The sequence below is a fragment of the Budorcas taxicolor genome, chromosome 10, assembly GCF_023091745.1.
Source record: "Budorcas taxicolor isolate Tak-1 chromosome 10, Takin1.1, whole genome shotgun sequence".
In the NCBI taxonomy this organism is placed as follows: Eukaryota; Metazoa; Chordata; class Mammalia; order Artiodactyla; family Bovidae; genus Budorcas; species Budorcas taxicolor.
Window position 1 is genome coordinate 57,290,427 of NC_068919.1, and position 18,201 is coordinate 57,308,627.

The 18,201-nt window shown below is 41.2% G+C and overlaps 1 protein-coding gene and 1 pseudogene across 1 annotated transcript in view; both read right to left on the reverse strand.

Moving 5' to 3' along the window:
- Positions 1-4,480: 4,480 nt before the first annotated feature.
- Positions 4,481-6,031, reverse strand: LOC128054811 (TAR DNA-binding protein 43-like; annotated as a pseudogene).
- An 11,339-nt stretch (positions 6,032-17,370) lies between these two features.
- The window catches only part of GLDN (gliomedin), a 56,149-nt gene continuing 55,318 nt past the window's right edge, over positions 17,371-18,201 (reverse strand). Inside the window, exon 10 of the mRNA XM_052647120.1 lies at positions 17,371-17,848. Within this exon, the coding sequence (XP_052503080.1) occupies positions 17,371-17,848 (478 nt within the window). The remainder of the gene's footprint in view (positions 17,849-18,201) is intronic.

Genomic DNA, 18,201 nt, shown 5'->3' on the forward strand with positions numbered 1-18,201 from the left:
TGGAATTTTCCAGGCAAGAATACTGGAGCAGGTTGTCATTTCCTTTTCTAGAGTATCTTCCTACTCACAGATTAAAAGTAAAAGACGGACATGATATACCATGCTAAAGTTGCAGAGATCTAATTCTGATTCCATATTGGAACTGTTTTTGACTTGCTTTTTGGTGTTGTTGTAATTATAATCATATAGAATGCAGTGCCTCAGAAAACCCAGCCCTTCTACCTGACTGCTGGGCTAAATTGTCTTTGCTCAGCTCACAGGGAGATAATCTGACCCTGCACATCTGTGATTACCTACAGGAGAGAAGAGATTAACACATTCCTTTCAGAAGTTGGCAGTTCCTAGAGCTGTTTTGCAAGTCTGCCTGCCCCTTTTTACTTTGATTCTTCACTGCCTGTCCCTCTGCATTCTGCCTTTTTACTTTATTTCCTTACTGCCTCCTACCTCCATCTCTGTTCTACAAAAGAGCCTGGCATCCTGACCCTGATAAATGGGTATTTTGAGACACTAGTCTGCCATCTTCTCGGTCAGCCAGCTTTCTTACTAAAGTCGTATTCCATGCCTCCACACCTTGCTTGGATTTGTTGGCCTGGCGACTGTGTGGCCTAGAGATTGAGTTTGGACTCGGTACCTTTAATAGGAACCAAAGGGAAGGTGGAGGGCCGATGTTAACATTAGCCAGAGTACATCTAGAGCAAAAGAGGGGTAGGGTAAAGAGAAAGAGAAATCAAACAGAAAGATGGCTACCTCTTCTGCCAAATGAAGCAGGTTGCCGGTATTTATTTCATCTCCAGACTCTTAGGAATGAGACTCACCAAATAAGACAGGAAACCGCTGTCATGTAGCTGTGCCTTTAGCCTTTCTACTGTACTGGAAGGATCAAAGGAGCTAGAAAGAATGGAGGGATCCTAGGCTTTTCTTTCTTTTTCTTTTTTTTTTTGTGGTGGCAACAAAAATTTTTATTCAACTGGTTCAGAAAAAGATTTTGGAATGAATGCATTTAGATAACCAAATACACTTTAAAAACAAATCTTTGCCAAATAGTTTACTTTAAACTTCAAAACAATTTTTTTGTAATGTATAATTAACTACCCATAGCTATGTCATACCATAAACATGTTAATAGATGGTTGTTCTCAACATTCAAATCTTTCTAAGACTGGTAACCAGATTTATGCAAGTGTTAATAAGGGATTAAAACCATGACCTTGACAAAGTTAATTTACCCTGAGCTCTTTGAAGTTTTGTCTGTTTAGTCTTTGGAGGTCCCTGAATACCATTTTAAGTGTTACCATTTTACTTCTGCTGGATAATAGTGCAAGTGCTAAAATGTAAAAATCACATAGTACAAGGTTTGGAAATCATGCAGTTTAGATGCAGAAAAAAGTTAAATCAAGGCAAGATACTTTTACTGAGGAAACTGAATAAAATGATGTGGTGACCATAAGTCTGAAGGATGGCTTCATTTATAAAATTTTAACGTGTAACCTGTAAAATGACAAATTTATTTATCATAATCTAATTAGATAAGGGCATTAATTATCAGCACAAAACTGTCATTCTTCCATTAGAAAAGGAGCTCGACTCTCACAGAAGTTAGTTACAATTTAACTACAATAGAGAAGCAATATATTACTGCTTTTACATACTTAACAATGCATCTCCAGTGCCTGAGTTTTGTAAGCTATTTTATCAATATTGTTCGCTTTTCCATTGGCTCAGACAGTAAAGGAATCTGCCTGCAATGCAGGAGGCCTGTGTTGGATCCCTGGGTTGGGAAGATCCCTTGGAGAAGGGAATGGCAATCCACTCCAGTATTCTTGCCTGGAGAATTCCTTGGACAGAGGAGCCTGGAAGGCTCTATATAGCCCACAGGGTTGCAAAGAGTCAGACACAATTGAGCAACTAACACGTTTACACCTTTATCAATAAAACTATTTCCTCACTTTTGGAAGACAAAGACCATTTCGCTTAACACTTCCACAGATAGACAACCCACATTGCTAGTTCTTAAAGCTATCAGGCTTCTTGACAGATTTCAGGCACAAGATTATTTGGGGTTTCTTCTACTTTATCCTTATTGCAATTAATCCCCAACTAGAAAGGTGCTGATATTCCTTGCATTTCAATTGACAAGCTTTGCTACGAAGCATTTTAAAATAATTAACATTGTTTTGCCCACTCCTTCAAATATGAATATTTTTAGAAGTCATGATTTCTCAAAGGAGATTTATATAGGCCATGCAAATAGAACATCACCCATATGCACAGAGGCACTAAGAAAAAGCTAGAGGGTACTGCTTAGCATTTTAGCTGCAGTCACCTAGACATTAAAAACTAGATTTGAAAAAGCAAAACAAAAACTTTTCATTTTGGGCAATGCAAGAACAAATAGCAGTTGAATCTGGGTATCAGCTGTCTATGTATGACAAGTGAGAAATCCATTTGACTTCAGACAACTTTTCAAATAAGTTTATTTGAAGCAAAATGAACTATTGCCAAGAAACTTCATGAAAATTTCATCTCAAAAGGGTCAAAAAAGGAGAATTAACTGCTTTGAGTTTTTTGCATTCAGGGCTGCAAACCAAATACATATTATCACTTAAATCAGTTTTATTTAAGAATTTCCAGCATTGACAACTCTTGTAAAAAAGCATCCAAGCACAGGAGACAGAGCTGCAGCACACAGCACTCTTATGGGTAAGCCTCAGACGTCTGAACTTCCACCTTACTTGGAGACACCGTGAGGTCACTAGTGAACTCTGCTTCTAAGTACTCCTACAAAGCACACCATAAGCTCAGTACATGTTCTCAGCCCCTCAGCTTCAGTTCACATTACCACACTTACAGATCTGTGACAGAAGAGGACACACACCATACAGCATTCACAGTAGTTGACAAAAAGGGAAAATACAAACATCGTTTCACTTAACACATTCAGCTAACGTAGGTTAACTAAGAACAAACCTAAAAGTCTTCCAACAGATGCAGATGTCCTTTGAATGCAAAAAACATTTGTATGTTATTTGCTATCACTGCTCTCAGCACACTCTGTTACCAAAGCCACAGGGCTGAGAGACACATCTTGCCAAGTTAAAAAATATCCGTTATGCACCACCAAATCTCTGCACACGCTCTTTCCTTTCCTCGCTCATACTGGCACCATCATCAATCCCACACAAGGTTTCAGAAGTTTTAACAGGCCTCTGGTTCCATATCACAGCCTTGCATTCACAGCATTGATACAAGTCCATGAAATAAAGAGTAGTGTACAAAAATGAGACACATACAATCAAAGATGCAGCTTGTGCAGCGTGATAAGAATTCTTGAATGAGAAAGCATGTAGACAGAAGTATTCCTATGGTAGAATTATTTACAGCACTACTTTCACCAAAGTGCTTCTTCCATAAACATTTGAAATGAGATGAACTGCAAAGATCAAATGAAGGCTTTGTATTGTACTTTTGTACATGAAGGAGACAAGTGTTAAAAAAACAAAAACAAAACAAAACAAAACAAAAAACCAAAAGAACCAAGCACTGTGACACCATGCTCTCCAAAGAGATTTCCCAAGGAAAAAACTTGATATGGTGGGGTTTGAATGAAAACAAGAAAAACGTGGTTCTAATCAATCGTTTCCATTTTGAGCATGCAAAGAATTCACTTCACAAGTCCATGGATAAAATATTTCAGGAGAAACATTTTGATATCAATTGTAGTGTGTTGTTTTATCAATAAGGTTAATAGCAGTTCACTTTCAAACACTCAATACTTCAACCCTTTATGTAACAAAACTTAAAAAATTTAGCTCTTTTTCTAAAGAAAAATGCCAGATATACTGCTGAATATACTCCACACTGAACAAGCCAATTTTAGAAAGCTGTGGTACATATGCACGATGGAGTATTACTCAGCCATTAAAAAGAATACATTTGAATCAGTTCTAATGAGGTGGATGAAACTGGAGCCTATTATACAGAGTGAAGTACGCCAGAAAGAAAAACACCAATACAGTATACTAACGCATACATATGGAATTTAGAAAGATGGTAACGATAACCCTGTATGTGAGACAGCAAAAGAGACACAGATGTATAGAACAGTCTTTTGGACTCTGTGGGAGAGGGAGAGGGTGGGATGATTTAGAAGAATGGCATTGAAACGTATAATATCATATATAAAACGAATTGCCAGTCTAGGTTTGATGCATGAGACTGGATGCTTGGGGCTGGTGCACTGGGATGACCCAGAGGGATGGTACAGGGAAGGAGGAGGGAGGGGGTTCAGGATGGGGAACACATATATACCTGTGGTGGATTCATGTTGATGTATGGCAAAACCAATACAATATTGTAAAGTGATTAACCTTCAATTAAAATAAATAAATTTATATTAAAAAATAAAAATTCTTAAATACATATTTTACAATATACTTACCATGCATTTAGAAAAATTTGAATTACCACCAGTTTATACAAACTAACCATAACCCAAAGTCAACATTCCCTAGCCAGAAGATTCAGAATCCATGCTTGGGCCAAAGCCTACATTAAAACCACTGCCTGCATTTGATGCTGATCTACAACCAACTGCTGCACCTGAATTAGAACCACTCTAAGAGTTATTTCCAGTACCAAAAGCCTGACTTGGCTCCCTCTGCATGCTGCCTTGGCTTTGGTTATGACCTGAGAGGCCTGGCTGGTTCTGGTGACTGGCTAACATGCCCATCACACCCCAGCTGCTGTGCAGAGCTGCAGCCATCATTGCTGGACTAATGCAAAAAGCACCAACATTCCTCCGTCTGCCCATATTACTCCCTGGTGGCTCAGAGGTTAAAGGATCTGCCTCCAATGTGGGAGACCTGGGTTTGATCCGTGGGTCAGGAGATCCCCTGGAGAAGGAAATGGTAACCCACTCCAGTATCCTTGCCTGGAGAATCCCATGGACAGAGAAGCCTGGTAGGCTACAGTCCATGGGGTCGCAAAGAGTCAGACACGACTGAGCAACTTCACCCTATTTCCCAAACCAGCTCCGCCCTCTCTACTGCTCATCTACCAAATCCACCCTGACTCCCAAAGCCACCTGGATCACCACCACATCTTCCACTGCTGTTGCTATTGTGTTTAGGTTCAGCCTTGGAAATATGTATGCCAGTTCCTTTAATGGTCACGTCCTCTCCACAGAGAGACTGGGCAACCTGATCATCTGCAAATGGAACAAAGGCAAAAGCCCTGAACAGCATGGGATTGAAGACATCTACCACTTCCCGTACTGGGAAAAGAACTGCTGCAGCTCATCAGCAGTCATGTCCTCTGTACAGCACCCAGTAAACACCTTTCTGCTTCCCAAAGGCTCCTCTGGGCTTTGCTTAGAATTTGGAAGTTTACAGTCACACTGTTGTCCATCTATCACATGTTGCTGTGACATGACTTTCACCTGGGTTTCATATTCTGTAAAATGAACCAAGTCAAATCCTTTCAAATGATCAGTTTTTAGAATATGCATTTATTTGGCTGTGTCGGGTGCTATTAGTTGTGGCATGTGAACTTTTAGTTGTGGCATGTGGGATCTGTTAATAATTCCCTGAACAGGGATCGAACCCAGGCCCTCTGTATTGGGAGTGCAGAGTCTTAGCCACTGGGCCACCAAGGAAGTCCCGGAATGACCAGTTGTAGTATCTTTCTTGACCTGAACCCTAAGAACCTCTCCAAGGGTACTAAAATACTCTTTTAGATCCTGCTGTTTCCCATGGGAGACCCAACACTATTTCTGGACTACTTTTCTCCTGGTCACTGCTGACGGAGCATCCATTTTTCTTTTGTTCTTGTTGTGGTAGTTGACATCATACACCAGATTCCCTCAGCCAGCCTTAGGGGCATGCAGAATACCTCTCATATACTGAGGCACTGGGCTTCCTGTAGGGCAGACCATGTGCCCCTAGAAGCTGGGCTGCATTGTCCCATCATTTTATGATAGTATTCCAATGGGCTCGTCATTTTCATCTTTGGTTACCCGAATATATTCAGACATCTTTGCTTGCCTTTCTGCTAGGAAGCCCGACAAAGAAACTGAAGCAGTGAGGAATCCTACAGCAATCTGGCTACCACTTCACTACCACACCCCTGGGTTTCTTTCTGAGAGGCAGGAAAGAGCAGTTACTCACAGTGTGGGCTCTGGTATCTGACTTCTCAAATTTGAATCTTAATTTCACCATTTACAAACTGAGTTAGAGTGAATTTCTTAATATCTTTTAATCTGGAAAATGTGGATAATATTTATACCTTATGGACTTTCTATGAGAATTATATCAGATATGTGAAGCATTTGGTACACATCTCACAGCACTCAAGTGAACTCTGATGACACTGATGTTGCCAACCACCATGGTATTGCTTTGGAGAAGATGAAGTATTTTACGCTGTTTGTGCAACAATTCTTAAGTTGACACAATGACCTCCATCCTCTAGCAATAAAATGTTCTTAAATATAAGTATCATTTGAACATAGATAAATAAGGACTTACTATGGTAGCACTCTACTCAATACTCTGTAATGACCTACATGGGAAAAGAATATAAAAGAGTATCTATGTACTGTTATATATAACAGGGATCCTATAAAAGGGATCTATGTATATGTAAGAAAGAAAAATTACCATGCGGGATAGCATGACTTAACCCAGGTGAATAAGGGAAAATTCAGTTTTCTAGCTTTTCTTTTACTTTCACACTACAACAAAACAGAGTGCTTCTGACACCAGATGTGTGGGAGTTTTCTCACACTACAAGATTCTTGGATATTCGTTGGTGTCTTAAAATTCTACTCAGTTCTGACATCATCTCCCTGGAGATAGCACAAGAGCCCACAGGCTAAGGGCGCAGTCCTGCACAGGTGCCCCTGCTTCAGACGCCAAACCCAAGGCCATGCAGTTTCCTGTGCTTCTGAAGTTCCAGCGACTTCCTCCTTGGTTGAGATTAATTTGCAACAGCATCTCACAGAATTCAGAGGAACGTTTTCCTTACTAGATTACCACTATAAAATGACAAAACTCAGGAATAGCCAGATGGAAGAGATGCATAGGGCAAGGCATACCAAAAGGACTTGGAGGTTTCATGCCCCCCCCCGCCCCCCCACATCTCCACATGTTTACCAACCTATAAGTTCTCCAAACCGTGTCCTTTTGGATTTTTATGGAGACTTCATCATATAGGCATGATTGATTGAATCATTTGCCACTGGTGATTGATTCAACCTCCAACTATGCTCCCCTCCCTGGAGGTTGCAGTGGGACTGAAAGTTCCAATCCTAATCATGGCTGCCTATACTGGTAAGTAGTCCCTGTGTTTACATTACCTAGGGACTTTCCAAAAGTCACTTCATTAACAACAAAAGACACTTTAATGGCGCTCATCACAGGAAATTTTGAGGTCTAGGAGCTCTATGCCAGAAAGTAGACAAAGACCAATATATATTTATTATAAATCATGAAATTATATCAGGTTTCAGCAACCTGAAATTAGGTGTAGGTCAAATCCAGCCCACACCTTTTTTGTGCACTGCAAGCTAAGAATGGTTTTTACATTTTTAAATAGTTAAAACCAGGACTTCTCTGGTGGTCCAATGGTAAAGAATCCCCGGTCCAGAAAAATTCCACACTTCGTGGGGCAGCTAAGCCTGTGAACCACAGTTACTGAAGCCCATGGGCCTAGGTAGAGCCCATGCTCCACAACAAGAGAAACCATGGCAATATGAAGCCTGCGCACAGGAGGAGCTCCCGCTCGCCACAACTAGAGAAAGCCCGTGCACAGCAATGAAGACCCAGCACAGACAAAAATAGATTATTTTTAAAAGTCATCTTTAAAAAGAATAGTTAAAACCATTTTGTGACACATAAAATGATAAAATTCAAATGTCAGCGTCCATAAACCAAGCTGTATTGGAATCAGCCATGCTCACTCATTGACCTATTGTTTGTGAGTTTTTTAGCCACCGCAGCAGAATTCAGGAGTTGCAACAGAGATGGTGTGGCCCACAGAACCTAAAATATTTATTATCAAGCCTTTTACAGAAAATAAATTTGCCAACAAACTTGATCTAATGCATCCTTGAATTTCCCCATTATTTCTAAATGACCACAAATGGCACTTTGGAAACGGCCGACCCGGATAGCCCCATCCCAGATGGCAGAGTCCCAACCTTTTCCTGGCCAGGTCCTCACCTTGGTGTGGCAACCTTCTTTTGTTGGGAGTTTAATTTTCTTTGAAGCTTGGCAAAAAGCTTCTTTGGAGCTGATCTTCAAGTCCGCGGTCTGGTCTTCAGCTTTCTCTGCCTTCCACTGCAGAAGTCAAGAGCCTCTTTGCATGCTGTTAAGGAGGCCCTGGGCTTTCCACGTAACTTTCAGTTGGCAATTGCTCTCACCTGTTTATTATCTTTTTTCCTTAGCAAGAGCCACCTGATTTCATGATCCTTTGGTTCCCTGTTTCTTCATGATCTCTAACACCTGATACATAACACTAGCTGATGCATTCCTTTCCCACTGCCACATCATTCCAGCTTCCCACCAATGAAAGCTTTAATGATTGGACCAGCTCATCTCACTGGCCATTTTTGCTCAGTCACCATCAGCCATGAGGTCCCTGTTACAAACAGGGTGGTGGATGATTCAGCTCCAAAGCTGCATCAGCAGTTTCTTTCTGGGACCACTTCAGATTAGGGGTGCCAGATTTAGCAAATATAAATACAGAACTCCCAGTTAAATTATGAATTTTGGATGAATAAAACTTTTAGTGTAAGTATGTGCTTAGTCACTCAGTCATGTCTGATTCTTTGCAACCCTTTGGACTGTAACCATGGACGGTCCATGGGAGTCCTCAGGCAAGAATACTGCAGTGGGTTGCCATTTCATTTTCCAGGGGATCTTCCTGACTCAGGGATTGAACCCACGTGTCCTGCATTCAGTTCAGTTCAGTTCAGTCACTCAGTGTGTCCGACTCTTTGTGACCCCATGAACCACAGCACGCCAAGTCTCCCTGTCCATCACCAACTCCTGGAGTCCACCCAAACCCATGTCCATCGAGTCGATGATGGCCATACAACCATCTCATCCTCTGTCGTCCCGTTCTCCTCTTGCCCTCAATCTTTCCCAGCATCAGGGTCTTTTCCAATGAATCAGCTCTTCACATCAGGTGGCCAAAGTATTGGAGTTTCAGCCTCAACATCAGTCCTTCCAATGAACACCCAGGACTGATCTCCTTTAGGATGGACTGGTTGGATCTCCTTGCAGTCCAAGGGACTCTCAAGAGTCTTCTCCAACACCACAGTTTAAAAGCATCAATTCTTTGGTGCTCAGCTTTCTTTATAGTCCAACTCTCACATCCATACATGACCACTGGAAAAACGATAGCCTTGACTAGATGGACCTTTGTTGGCAAAGTAATGTCTCTGCTTTTTAATATGCTGTCTAGGTTGGACTTTCCTTCCAAGGAGCAAGCGTCTTTTAATTTCATGGCTGCAATCGCCATCCGCAGTGATTTTGGAGCCCAGAAAAATAAAGTCAGTGACTGTTTCCACTGTTTCCCCATCTATCTGCCATGAATTGATGGGACCAGATGCCATGACCTTAGTTTGCTGAGTGTTGAGCTTTAAGCCAACTTTTTCACTCTCCTCTTTCCCTGCATTACAGGCAGATTCTTTACCCACTGAGCCATCTGGGAAGCCCCTAGTATAAGTATAGAAAGAAAGAAAATGAAGTAGCTCAGTCATGTCTGACTCTTTACGACCCCATGGACAGTAGCCTGCACCAGGCTCCTCTGTCCATGGGATTTTCTAGGCAAGAGTACTGGAGTGGGTTGCCATTTCCTTCTCCAGGGAATCTTCCTGACCCATAGTATAAGTATATCCCCTGCCATTTCTGGGACATATTTAAATTTTAAAATTGTTATTTATCTGAAATTAAAGTTTAGCTGGGCAAACTGCATTTCACCTGGCAACTCTACAACAGGTTCCTCGGGAAGCAAATTCTGAGATGGAGCTTAGTTAGCAGGGTGTCATTAAACGGTGCCCTTACTATCAATACCTTTGGGAGGTCTGCAGGAGTAGGAAGCAGGATAGCAGAAAGAAAAGTCTGTGATGCAGGCCCAGTGACAGGTCTGGCTGAGCCACAGGGATCTCTGGTACTAGAATGGCCCTTTACAGCAGTTCCAAGTTGGGCTGAATTGTCCAAGCCTTTATACTCACACTGATCCATCACTGGATGAGGAGATGCTTCCTGGGTGAAGCAAATCTCTGCAGACAAGGCAAATCCTGAAGGGTCTGACAGCTGAAGGGTATATCCTGACAGCACTCCCAGCACCAGGGGCAGAAAGTCTTTCCTGATGTGGAATCCATGTAGTGGGTACATCACAGTGTTTACTATGCTTGGAGAGAGGATAAACACATTGGCCAGAGAGAATAAATGATGTTTAAGAAGGATATCAATGGACATGAGCTTGATCAAACTCTGGGACATTGTGAAGGACAGGGAAACCTGGCATGCTGCAGTCCACGGGGTTGCAAAGAGTCAGACACGACTTAGCAACTGAAAAACAACAACAAGGACTTTTCCATTTGAGCATCTATGATGCTCAAGTGAAATAATGAAATGACGTGTTCCATTGCCTAGAAGAGACCATGACACATAGATGGTAAGCACCAAGCAGCAGTTACATTGATGTCTCGAAAACATTTGGGCAGGAAGGGTTGTCCAATGGTGAGGCAATTTTTAGAGTAACAAGCAGTGCTGTGCCAGCTTATTTATCTACCTCTTGGAAGGTGACGACTGTTGAGGAATTCTTTGTTGGGGAGTGTTCTATGCCTGAGTAGGCTTAAATTGGAGAAGGCAATGGCACCCCACTCCAGTACTCTTGCCTGGAAAATCCTATGAATGAAGGAGCCTGGTAGGCTGCAGTCCATGGGGTCGCTAAGAGTCGGATACGACAGAGCGACTTCCCTTTCACTTTTCACTTTCATGCATTGGAGAAGGAAATGGCAACCCACTCCAGTGTTCTTGCCTGGAGAATCCGAGAAACGGGGGAGCCTGGTGGGCTGCCATCGATGGGGTTGCACAGAGTCGGACACGACTGAAGTGACTTAGCAGTAGCAGGCTTAAATTGGCAAATTCTTCTAGATACAGCTTTTTAAAAAGGAACGCCTTTTGAAAAAAAATCTTCAAAGTTAATTACTGTCTTTTTCCAAAGACCAGATCCTTCTCTTGGACATGTATGAGTAAGGTGGAAACCATGATCATAAAGTTAGGAAACAATGTCTTATCTTCACCATGACACTTAAGCTGTGATGTTAGGTGAAACTTCTCTGGGTTCACTTTTCTAGGCTTTAAAATGAGAAGCTTGGAATGGTTTTTATGTGAAGGTTCTATCTAGTGTTGACCTTTTGTAATCCTGTGATTGTGTATGTGGCTTCTTGGCAATGAATTTGGAACACTAACCAAGCCAGGTTGCTAGACACAAGACTTTATCAATTTTAGAATTAATTTTTTTAGATTTTTAGAAAGTAGTTTAACAACCACTGTTCAAGTAGCTCAATTTTTGAGGCTGATCATGACAGATTGTTTGGAGGGGAAAGTAGGGAGACAGGTTAATTTATTTCTTATTTTAAATCTTACAGTGAACAGCTATAAAACTGGATATGTTAGCATCCTATGCAAAGTCTGAACGGTCCAGGTAAAGGGGAAAGGCTATTTTCTCTGAGGACTTTTATTTCTTTTTTGCTTCGTATTATTTTCATGACAAAAGTCATCAGCAGTGCATGCCTGGGCCTGTCAGGAACAGAGACTCTTCTGGGGAAGGTTATAAAGAAGTTCTCTAGGCCAAAACAGTGGGTCCTTGAAATTTTTTTTTCATGATTTGAGGGCAGTTTTACTGTAAATTTGTAGCATGACTAAGGGACCATTTTTTTGGTGGCCTGAAGTGTTAACTCCCTAGTCATACAGATCAGCAGAGAGACACTGTTGATGCTGTGTGCCTCTCACTCAGCTCAGCAGCCCCTGAATAAGGCTGAAAGAATAGCAGGGTTGCTCTGGTTCCCTGAAGGTTTGAAATATAAAAGTACCACTCATGATTTATCAAGAATCATATAATTTTTAGAGCACTTTTCATTTCACATGGAAAAACCGAAGGAGGTAAGTAGTACTATCCACATTTTACAGATGACACAGAGCTTCTGAGAGATTAAAAGACTTGCCCAAATTCACACAAATCCAATTTTTAAAATTCCTTCTCTGTTTAGCCTGTAACATCATGTCCTTTTTAGTTGCCTAAACTAAGCCAATAAACTAACAAATCTTCATTGCACTTACGTCTGTATCTAGTTTTAGTAACTAGCAGCACATTTTTCATGTTTTCTGATAGAGAAAACAATCCATATTAATGACTTTTTTCAGTACTCAGAAGGAGCCAGCAAACTATGAGAGTTTGAATAGAGGACCAACAAATATGAATATAATTCTACCACAATACTGGTTTTTGGTTATTTTTTCTTCTAAACATTATGTATAAATTAACAGGAGGTAATAACAGTACACTTGTTTCAACATGTGATTATGTTCAGCAATGATTATTTTTATTGACTAATTAAAGTTAAATAAATTACAACCAAAAAAGATACATTCACCATGATCCATTCGTTGTTCAAAATAGCTTAGAATCTGTGGTTACAGATTGGAAATGATGGCTTTTAATGATGTGGTTCACCAGGTCATAGCAGCTGCATGAAAACTGAAAAGCTCCGTCGTGAACCTCTCCTTTAGATGGTCTGTGATCAGCTGGTCACAGTCAAAATGTAGTCAGTGCAGTTAGAAAGAGACACCTGGTTCTTTAAGAATTTTAGAGTCTTGTTTGACTTTTTATCTTGCAACCTTGGAAGGTAACAGACTGTGGAGGCACCTAAGATCAGAACTCCTCATTTTAAAACTTTCCTCCCAGGATTCGTTCTTTGTCATAACACCTGGGCTAAGTGATAGGACACAATATCAGTTTGCAAGAAAATGCTTTGAAATGAGTCCACCCAACCTCTGAGGTTGAGAGGGATGGTTCTGTTTACTCTCTGGTGGGAAGTTATTGGCTTTAGATTAAAGAAGAATTAGGGAATTATCTGGTTTGATTCTGACATCAGAAGTGCAAATGTTTGAAAAGTGCTTTAAAGTAACTTTGCTTATAAGCATCAATGTAAACTGCTAAAATGATATCTTGACTTAAAAATATTAACTGGTACCTTCTATTTTAGCAGTGAGCTCAAACCTTTTTTAAAATCAAGCACTGTTTGCAGGAAAGAATGAGTAAAATCTGAATTCTTTTCACTCTGTAAAGACAAACTTTTCAATCCTATTATGAAATTACTCACTAATTTTTGTTTGTTGATCAAACTCAGTTGTCCTTATATTACTCTACCATAGCAAAAAAAAAAAAAAAAGAGAGAGCGAGAAATCCCGATCTATATGTCTCTAGCAGTGAGTATATGATTCCTTACCAACAGTTAAGGGTGCCAAGATAAATCAAATACCAAGACTGAGGTTTCTAAAACTTTTTCTAAAAGAAATATGGGCTAATTCAATAACTAACCTCTTTTGGTTGTTACTGTATGTACAGTTAGTATTGTGTATATTACTATTATAATCATCACTATGAAATTATATACATATTCAGGTCCCCTGTGTCCAGAAACAGCCAACATATATTTTTAAATACTTTAAAAGAAGAGTAGCACATATTAAACACATTGATCTTGAACATGAAACTCTATTTTACTTTGTTATAAAACATGAATCTGAAGAGGACATTTTTTTAAAAAGCTGTGATGACATGACACAACCAATCTAATTAAAAAGTGGGGGGAAAGTTTCAAATACCCATTATTTTGAGAACACAGCAACAACAAATTCCCTCATAGCTGCCTAGGTTTATTCAGGGGGTGTGGAGACTCAAATGTTTCAATCTGCACATTCCCTGAGTTTTAAAATGCTTCCACTAACATGGTATAAAACCAGGACTCAGGGCCACTGAGAATCAATGATGCTCCAGTGAAAAAGTTTCAGAAGCTCCCCCCTAACACATACATGTACTCAGTGAGGGCAAATTGCCGAAAACATCTTTACATAAGTATTTCCCTAGGTCTCTTTCCTGACTGTAGGACCCCAGGACTCCTCTCTACTCTCTGTGGCCCTGCCTGGACCTCAGTGCTGGGCTGAAGGGTATCTGAAGAACCGAGTTGGCAGAAAATATGTGTATTTAAGGGCATTTAGGAGCAAGTACACAGAAGAACTATATGAAAAGATCTTAATGACCCAGATAACGACGATGGTGTGATCACTCACCTAGAACCAGACATCCTGTAGTATGAAGTCAGGTGGGCCTTAGGAAGCATCACCACAAAGCTAGTGAAGGTGATGGAATTCCAGTTGAGCTATTTCAAACCCTAAAAGATGATGATGTTAGAGTCCTGCATTCAATATGCCAGCAAATTTGGAAAACTCAGCAGTGGCCACAGGACTCCTGAGGCCTGTTTTCATTCCAATGAATAGGTCAGTTTTCATTCCAATCCCAAAGAAAGGCAGCACCAAAGAATGTTCAAACTACTGCACAATTGCACTCGTCTCACACTTTAGCAAGGTAATGCTCAAAATTCTTCAAGCCAGGCTTCAACAGTACGTGAACTGTGAACTTCCAGATGTTCAAGCTGGATTTAGAAAAGGCAGAGGAACCAGAGATCAAATTGAAAAATCTGCTGTAACACAGAAAAAGCAAGAAAGTTCCAGAAAAACATCTATTTCTGCTTTATTGACTATGCCAAAGCCTTTGACTGTGTGGATCACAATAAACTGTGAAAAATTCTTCAACAGATGGGAATACCAGACCACCTGACCTGCCTCTTGAGAAACCTGTATGCAGGTCAGGAAGCAACAGTTAGAACTGGACATGGAACAACAGACTGGTTCCAAACTGGGAAAGGGGTACATCAAGGCTGTATATTGTCACCCTGCTTATTTAACTTATATGCAGAGTACATCACGCGAAATGCTGGGCTGGATGAAGCACAAGCTGGAATCAAGATTACCGGGAGATATATCAATAACCTCAGATATGCAGATGACACCACCCTTATGGCAGAAAGCAAAGAAGAACTAAAAAGCCTCTTGATGAAAGTGAAAGAGGAGAGTGAAAAAGCTGACTTAAAACTCAACATTCAAAAAATTAAGATCATGGCATCCCGTCCCATCACGTCATGGCAAATGGATGGGGAAGCAATGCAAACAGTGAGAGACTTTATTTTCTTGGGCTCCAAAATCATGGTGACTGCAGCCATGAAATTAAAAGACACTTGCTCCTTGGAAGAAAATCTATGACCAACCTAGACAGCATACTAAAAAGCAGAGACATTACTTTGCCAACAAAGGTCCATCTAGTCAAGGCTATCGTTTTTCCAGTGGTCATGTATGGATGTGAGAGTTCGACTATAAAGAAAGCTGAGTGCCAAAGAATTGATGCTTTTGAACTGTGGTGTAAGAGAAGACTCTTGAGAGTCCCTTGGACTGCAAGGAGATCCAACCAGTCCATCCTAAAGGAGATCAGTCCTGAATATTCATTGGAAGGACTGATGCTGAAGCTGAAGCTCCAATTCTTTGGCCACCTGATGTGAAGAACTGACTCCTTAGAAAAGACTCTGATGCTGGGAAAGATCGAAGGCGGGAGGAGAAGGGGACGACAGAGGATGAGATGGCTGGATGGCATCACCGACTCGATGGACCTGAGTTTGAGTGAGCTCTGGGAGTTAGTGATGGACAGGGAAGCCTGCATGCTGCAGCCCATGGGGTTGCAAAGAGTAAACACAACTGAGCGACTGAACTGAACTAGGAGCAAGTTAAACTGGATTTTCTCCTGGCATCCAAAGGGACCAGATCACATTCTTTATAACTATATTTGGGTAGTTATAAAGTAATTGTTCACCAATTAAAATTTTTTAAAAAGTCACAAGGAGAAAAAAGCCAGATAACACATATTAAAAAGAAAAACTACATTAGGGTAAGAACAGTTCATTAACTGCTCTTTTGGGGGACACACTTAATTTTATGCTGTTCTCACCCTTGCGCTTTACTATAAACTCAAAGCATATAAATGACCACTTTTTAGTCTGAAACAAAAAAAATATAACAAACAGGCTCAGGTGAATAAGCCCTTCTAAGAATCAGGCTCACTTTACTATTCTAGATCAGGGGTTGGCAAACTACTGCTGTAAAGGGCCAGAAGATAAATGTTTTAGGTTTGGGGAGCTGTTACTCAACTTTCTTAGAGTGATTCAACACTGCCAGTATACAGCAAAAGTAGTCACAGCCTATAATACGCCGATGACTGTGATAATACGCAAATGCCTCTGATTGTGTTGAATAAAACTTTATTTACAGAAACGATGGGCTGCCTTTGGCCCAAGGGTCACAGTTTGCCCATCCCTGTTCTAGATAATACCCACGAATGGCACCTTTCTTCTGAAAATTGCAAAGTGCCTCTCAAGGTTCTCGCTGGATTAATGTCCACTTGCACAGTGTTTGCTCTGAGAGCAGATCCAGATCTAGGGCAGAAAGACCCTGCAAGACCTGCAGACTCAATGTTTACGAGCCCAGCTGCAGGTCGGCATGGTCAGAAATTGACAGGAATCCAGAAGCGCCTCTTTCTGCTTCAATGCAGGCAGCTATTCCTGGCTTTGGCTAATTTTGGTGTGGTAATCAGGAGCTAAGGATGATGCCCACTTTGACGCTCTGGTGGCAGGTGAAGATGCAGAGAAAGGTAATAAGTTAGGGGTAATAAGGTACCTCAACAGCCTTAAAGGGTCAGTGCAACTTCCAAAACAATAAACATAAGTCGGCACTAAGGAATTTATTGCTCAGGCCACCAGGCTGATCAACTCAGAGGTAAATCTGCTCAGCCATGGCTAAAAGCCAAAAATAAAATCCAAAACCAAATACATAAAAGTTGCGAGAGCAGCAACAGCTAGGAATCACAGAATTCCCTACAGGTAAGGAAATCTTACCAATCAGCTTAGCCAGCCCTTTCATATTACCAGTGGGAAAAACAAGACCTAAAGAGGCAGAGGTAACTTGCCCAGCTAGTTTGTGAAGGAATTACCAAATGCCAGCCATCTTTGAGTTCCAGTCTGTTATTTCCCCCTACAGAATCAGAATTCAAGGGGAAACACCACATAAGCGCCCATGTCGTGAGATTATGACAGCTAATTACCTGACCGCCCTTAAAGACAAGTTTCCTATTGGGACACACATGGTACCAGAGAACAGCTGAAATTTACTGAGGGGAATAGAAGGCTTCCTATCACTGGTGTAACGCAGCTGACAGAAATTGCACAGGATAAAGCATTAAATGGCCATCTTCCCAAGAATACAAATGCTGGTCTCTCATATTGTATGATAACATGGCAAGAACAGACTGGGAAGTTCTTAGAGCAAAGTTTGCATTGATCTGTTTCCCTCCTAACAGATCAAAGGCAAACGTTATCCGCGTATCTTTGGTGTCAGTGACATAGAGGATCCCTCGGGCAATGAAGGCATTGCCAGCCTTGGACTTGGGGTATGTAGTGTTGATGTGCTGCACCACGGAGAAGGTCCTCGCCTCCAGCTGTGCAACAAGGATGCTTGAGCCGTCCACGCTGGAAGCATAGATAATCCAAAGGCCCTTTTCATCTACAGCTAAATTGAAGTACGTCTTGGAATTCGCAAAGAGGTATTTTCGATCAAAATACAAGGCATTTTCAAGCTTCAGAGTTTGGGATGTTTCTTTGCCAAATTCAAACCTGAAATGTGTGTAAAAAAAAAAAGCAGATATGAGACACCATTTTTATGGACCAGGGTGGTTTTTAGGCTCCTCTGTTCACCTAGGGTGGGGCCTGGGATTCTGCATTTCTAATAAGTTGCAGGTTGTGCTCATTCTGCTATTGCATCTGCAACACCGTGAGCAGTGAGGATGCAGAGGCTGGTGACTGCATCTCAGTGTCCACCTACTAACCATGTGACCCTGGTAAAAGTCCTTCACTTCCTGAATCCTCAGGTGTCTGCTGATCTCCTGATATGCCCCCTCAAAGCTGCAAGGGGCCTTAAAAGATAATCTAGTCTGTCATTTCATTTTACTAATGAGAAAAGGAGATGT